This window comes from Eumetopias jubatus, unplaced genomic scaffold (genome assembly GCF_037043125.1).
Source record: "Eumetopias jubatus isolate StellerSeaLion01/CBP00866 unplaced genomic scaffold, mEumJub1_p1.0 scaffold_1, whole genome shotgun sequence".
NCBI lineage: Eukaryota > Metazoa > Chordata > Mammalia > Carnivora > Otariidae > Eumetopias > Eumetopias jubatus.
The window spans coordinates 69,136,552-69,142,551 of record NW_028274807.1 but is presented as its reverse complement, the minus strand read 5'-3'; the positions used below and the strand labels follow the sequence as shown (position 1 = coordinate 69,142,551).

Below are 6,000 nucleotides of genomic sequence, written 5' to 3'. Positions count from 1 at the left end.
GCCCTGGCAAGTTGGGTTTGTTTTGTGGTTCTTAACAAACAAAATAAAATAAACCCAAATGGTTATTCCCCACTCCCCTGTTTAAGGTGAGGTTGTTTATACACAGCATCCTTCATGTTTTCTGCCAAGTGACTCACTTGGACTGAATCACTAGAAAGTGGGCCTAGGTCCATCTGCAGCTGCCCTGGACACCATGATCTGCTCATTGCCCTGGAGGTGGGGGTCATGGAGCTCTGGAGACAGCAGAGAGGGGTGGAGAAATGGGGTGGGGTGAAGAGTCAGGCCCGAAAGGGAAGTCCATACTCATAATTTCCTGAGCATCTGGTGGTCAGACAGGAGTCCCTGATGGAACTGACAAGATTCCCCAGGGAAATCCAGTATTCATTTCAGTTGAGACATCGTCTAGATTATTGCAAATTCTGAATTGTGGGACCAGAATTAATGATGCCACACAGTCCTTCACAGGTAAATCTCTTAATCTGTGGGTCTCGCTTCAGAATTTTGAGCAAATTATTTTCCCATTTTGAGCCCCTCTTTCTTCAACCTAGAAATAAAAAGGCTTGCAGTCCCTAAAATATAGAAATTTTATCCTTTATTTACCGGGAAGGAAAGGGATATGGACACAAATGGAAGTTTATTTGCCAGGAAATTTTGTTTTCACTAAATCTTTGAATCTCTCCCCTGAAAGTTTTCATTTAAAATTCAGTGATCTCTGTGTGTCCTTTTGTTTAATTTTCGATCTGCAGCCCTTTTTCTGAGTATGAGTTTGCCTAGCCATGCCCCAGTTCACAGTTTTCTTTTCCCTATGGCCTGTTTGGGTGTCCTGGGGGTGACATTTCTGCAGAACTCTGTGTGTGAGCCAAAGGCAGTGGTCCTGTGGGGATGGAGTCCAGGCTCGAGAAGGCTCTGGAGAACAGGGTGACTCCCGCGTTGGCCACAGGGTGAGGTGTTAGGCTTGGCAGCAGCGACCCCCAACACCAACCCTGGGGCCTGGAGGAGGTGTGGTGGTGATGGGAAGGGAGGGGGCGGTTCAGATTAGCAAGGGGCAGTGACCACTCGAGGTGACAAGAGGGGGACAGGTTCCACTTCTCTCACATATCAAAGCACTTTGTACAATCTAGTTAGTGCTAACCACATCACCCGGTACCCGCTTTTCACCCACTTACTGCGCATTTAAGGAGTTGGGAAATTCTGGTTCCCGATTGGGAGGACTCGGTTTTTCTAATTTTTCTCCCAATGGCAAAGCAACCTGAATGGGGGTGGGGAGGGCGTGAGGGCGTGTGTGCGTGTGTGTGCGCGCGCGCGCGCGTGTGTGTGTGTGTGACCAAAGTTGGCCGGCGGTGTGCACCTCACCCCGCGGTCCCCGGCCGGCCCCCGCCCCCTTCCTGCCCTCTCCCCGCCCCCGGGCCCGGCCGCACTCGGCCGGTGATGTCAACCCGAGGAGGAGCCGCCCGCCCGCCCGGGCTAATTAGCATGTAGCGGCGCCGGGGCCGCCTCCGCCTCCGCCGCGCCCGCCCGCCCGCCCGCCCGGCCCCCGCCGCCCTCCCGCGGCTCCCCACAACTTTTGAGGCGGGGACTGCGCTGGCAGCCTCACTTCGCTCACTTCCCCGGCCCAGCGCGGCGCCCGCCGCCCGCTTCCCTCGCACCCGCGGCCGCCCCGCGCCCGCCCCGCGCGCCGGGCATGTGAGCGCGGGCGGGCGCCGCCACCATGGCCTCGCTGCCGCTCCCGCGCCCGCTGCTGCTGCTGCTGCTGCCGCCGCTGCTGCTGCTGCTGCTGTTGCCGCCGCCGCCGGCCGCCCCCGGGACCCGCGGCCGGACGCCCTCGCCGGCCCGCCGCGCGCCGAGAGGGGCGCCCCTCGCAGGAGCGGGGCCGGCACGGCCGCCCGAGCCCGGCCCCGAGCGCGAGCTGCCGCCGCCGCCGCCGCCCTCGCCGCCCCGGGAGCGCCGCGGGCCCGTGCCCCCCGGCCCCAGCCGCACGGCCCCCGGGCCGGCCGCCGTCACACGCCGGGGACCCTCGCGCCGGGCCCCCCGAGGCGGGAGCGCGGGTGAGTGAGAGTCGCTGCCGGGCGCCGAGGAGACTCGGGCTGGGGGCGTGGGCGCGCTTCGGGGCCGCATCCCCTGCCTTAGGCCCCTCTACGAGCTCGGTCCCGGCCGGGGGTCCCCCGCTGACCCATGTCGCGGGGGGGGGGGGCGGGGGAGGCCGCGTGGGAGGGCGGCGAGCGGGAGAGTGGCTTTCCTAGACGTTTTCGCTGGTGGCGGGACTGGGGGTGTGACCGTCCCGTTCTCCCCCCACCCCGCCACCCCTTGGAAGAAAACTTGTTTTCCGTGGTACACCCTGGACCTCTCCCCTCATACCTCCCTTAGAAAAAAAAAGAACCCCCACGCCCCCCCCCCCCCCCCCCCCCGCAAACCTTCCAAAAGCGCTTCTCCCACCTCGGAGGTGATAACATTTTCCCGTCAATTCCCCAATTCCATTCTTTTCCTGTAGATACAGAAATGGACTCTCCAGGTACGGAGCCTAACTTTCAAATATAAATAACTGATTTTTTAAGGGTTCTAGGCTGAGGATACTGTAAAGGACAAAAGATGTAGTTGGAAACACAACACTCTACTGGCTCACTCTAAAAGCGGAGGGGGGACTGGGGCGACGGTATGGCAGTGGGGGGTTGCAAGGGCAAACTCCTGGAGGCAAAGGGCGGCACTGGACTGTCCCTGAGCCTTTCCTCTGCCCACCCCTTTCCTTTCCGATGGGCCGCTGCTCCATACATAGCCACTGCCTATCCTGCTCAGAAAGGGACCTGCCCCCTTCTCCTCTGGACCTTTTTATGCAGTTCCTTCTTTAGATCTGGAAGGAATGCTTAGGACCCAGTGGAATTCCAAACACAATACCATTGTGACCTTGGGAATGTCACCTCTTTTGATCTCAGTTTCTCCATCTGTGAAATGGAAGTCATGATCCCTGTTCCCCTTAGCCTCCTAGTGATGGCATGACAAAATGAAAGTAAAAATAAATGAAAAGTGCTTTGAACAGTCAGCAGTGTGGTGGTGTTAGCCACTGCCTTCCTGTGAGTGACACAAGGCATATGCTCTCTCTCAGGGTTATTCTGGAAAAGCAAGGTTGCTGGCAACACTAGGTATTGATTCGAAGTTTAGGTGAAGGTTGAGACGATTTCGTCTTCCTAACTGGCACTTCATTTAAGTTTCTCATATTAGACACACTATCCGGTATAGGAATTAGCTGGCTTTGTTGAACCTAGGGATGCTTCCTCTAATTAAATAAGAAAAAAGTTTTTTAAAAAAACGGTCAGGCCCTCAGTAAAAACTCAACTCCATCTTCAGTAGTACTCCCATCATTGCAGAATGCCTTGTCCTTGTGAATTTCTAAGCCACTGGCTGGAGACTGAGAAACTGAGGAACAGTAAGGGAAGGGAGGGGAGAAAGAAGCTTTAAAAGACCTACCAGAGACATACCCACTGTGACTCTGACTTCAGGTGACTTACAACATACATTGTTTTAAGTTCTATGGGAAGGAATCAACAGAAAAGTGAATGTTCCCTGGCTTTCTCACACTAGAAAAGTAACTAAGGAACACTGTGTAGTATTTTGTGGGTTTTCTAAGTGGAGAGGGAGTGCAGGGGATTGAGGTCCTTTCAGAGGAGACACCCAAGAACTGGAGGCAGGTTTCTCTGGTTGGTGGCCAGGCATTCTTAGCTGTGGGGCCCCATCTTATTAGGGATAGGTGAGAGGGATGCTGATTTGTGGGGACACTGGCTGGATAAGGCTTGCACACGAGTCTCCTTCCTTTTCACAGCTGGGCATCCCCACACATCACAGAAAGCTGGGCCTTACAGGGAGAGGGACAGTGGAGGGAACTGGCTTAGGGGACTCAGCAGGTAAGAATTGGAGCTGATCTCCTTTGCTAGTCAGTGACACCCCACTGCCCTAAGTGACCGACACTTCTTCATAGATGTGGCAGTAACCCTGCTAGTCTTGGCTTTGCAACCTTCCCAGTTTGATGCATTTGGGGTGCTGAGAGCAATGGAGGCTTCGGGTGCACGAGGCTTTGGAGGAATGCACATAGAAATCCCAAAAGCAGGTAGGCAGGAGCCAGAGTAGTCCCAAACTTCTCCTGCCTAAGCGGGTCTCTTCTGACACCCCCACAAAAGCCCACCCAAGTCATGCCTGCTCTTAAGGCTGGATCTCAGGTGGGATGTTAGAAAGGTGAGATTAAGAGAGGAAATTGATTACCTGTTGAAAACTGCTAGAAGCTTCTAGCATGGCTGAGGATCCAAGCATGACCTGTGCTTGGTTTCTGGTCATGGTTCACACAGTGTCACTTAGAGGGGGAAAGACAATGAACAAAAAAGCCAGCAGTAAGTGATTTTTGTGAGTCTCAGTTTCCTAAAAAACTCACAGGCTTTTCTTTGGACCCTTTTTGATTGGTCACCATGTCTCACAGAGTAAAATCAGTTATTTCCCAAGGCAGCCAATTCTCAACACTGAAAGAGCTTCCAGAGGCCCTCTGGTCCACATTGAGTCCCACGAGGATATCTGCCCTCCCAGCACCCCTGACAGCTGGCCATCCAGGCTCTGGAGTAATGTTTTTGTGTTTGGGGAGGTGCTCGCTCCTGCTGGTAATGAGCCCTAAGTCTTGGAAATAATGTGCTTCATTTGACTGTTGGGGACACTGCCCGTAGCCCCTTCTGCTGTCGGCATACTGGTGGTCAGTGCCTGGCACACATGGCTTGGGCTTCTGGATACATGGGTGTCAACAACAGGGACCAGAGATGTCCTTTTCTTCCTTGGGGCCATTTCTAGCCCTTTTCCTCTTGGCAGAGCTCAGGACTCTCGCTGCTGAGCAAGCATACTTGTGTTCCATCTGTGGGGTGTTTGCCTGCATTAGGCTGCAAGTCCCCCACTTGTGTACCCACCTATCACCCTGCCGGCTGTTCAGATGAAGTTCGTTGCTGGTGTTTGAGCCAGTGGTGATTGAGAAGATGCTAAGTCCTAGAGATTTTCTTTTTCTTGGTGTGTGTGTGTGTTTTGGAACAACTTAGGGCTTCTGAGCCGCAGTTCTGAGTGCTTAAGTTTATATGCCTTGATTTTTTTGTGCTCCATGGACCATGCTTTAATTGTGAGATCTGCAGATGAAAGGGGAAGAAAAAGGCTTAAGTCTTAATGAGAATCAATGCAGAAGGAGAGAACTTTCCCACCCAAAGGGGAAATGACGTTCAGTAGCTGAGCAGCCAGCCCAAGGAATAATAATCTTAGAAAAATGCAGCTCCCTTGAGCAAAGGCAGCGCTGTGAGCCCAGCCCCTCCTGGGCTGCTACATAGCTGTCCCCTGAAGTGCTATAACTTTTCAGGCCAACTAGCTGGAGCTGCCCGGGGCGGGGCGGGGGGCGGGGGGGGGAGAATTACACCGTGCAGCAAAGCCCCAGGCTGGGCAGGAAGCAGCCCCATAGGGAAGAGCGGGTGGCTACCTCTCTCCTGGCTGAGGCTGGGAGGGGTCATGGTGGGGATTCCCGAGAAGCCCACTTGCTTTGAGGGAGGCTGCACCAAATAGAAGGAAGGGTGTGGGGAAAGGGATTCTCTGTGGTGTGTGTGTGTTTAAAAGCCACATCCTTTTAACCTTGCAAGAGCCCTTTTATTGCTTCCCTTGACGGGCGTGCAAATACTGAACTGGTGTTTTCTGCCCAAGACCTGAATTGGTGTGGGTAGAGGAAGAACAAAAAAGGTTTGGTGCCCAGCTGGGCAGTGACTGTGTACTTAGTCCTGGGGGGCTGGGGAAGGAGTCTGTGCCTCCTGGTGGTCCCCTGTGACTTCAGCGGCCCTGCCAAGCTGGCTGGGAGTGGTGTTCTTGGGGTTGACTTGTTGCCGTCTCAGAGAGTCTCACAAAGCAAGCAGAGAACAGATGACAGTTGTGGTTGCTAGATTGCCTTCTTCCGTGGCTTCCCTCTGCCCACCCCACCTCTGTGTGAGCAGGAAGTACGGGCGAAGG

The 6,000-nt window shown here is 54.8% G+C and overlaps 1 protein-coding gene across 1 annotated transcript in view; it reads left to right on the top strand.

Moving 5' to 3' along the window:
- Positions 1 to 1,708: 1,708 nt before the first annotated feature.
- The window catches only part of HEG1 (heart development protein with EGF like domains 1), a 91,342-nt gene continuing 87,050 nt past the window's right edge, over positions 1,709 to 6,000 (top strand). Inside the window, exon 1 of the mRNA XM_028091292.2 lies at positions 1,709 to 2,045. Within this exon, the coding sequence (XP_027947093.2) occupies positions 1,709 to 2,045 (337 nt within the window). The remainder of the gene's footprint in view (positions 2,046 to 6,000) is intronic.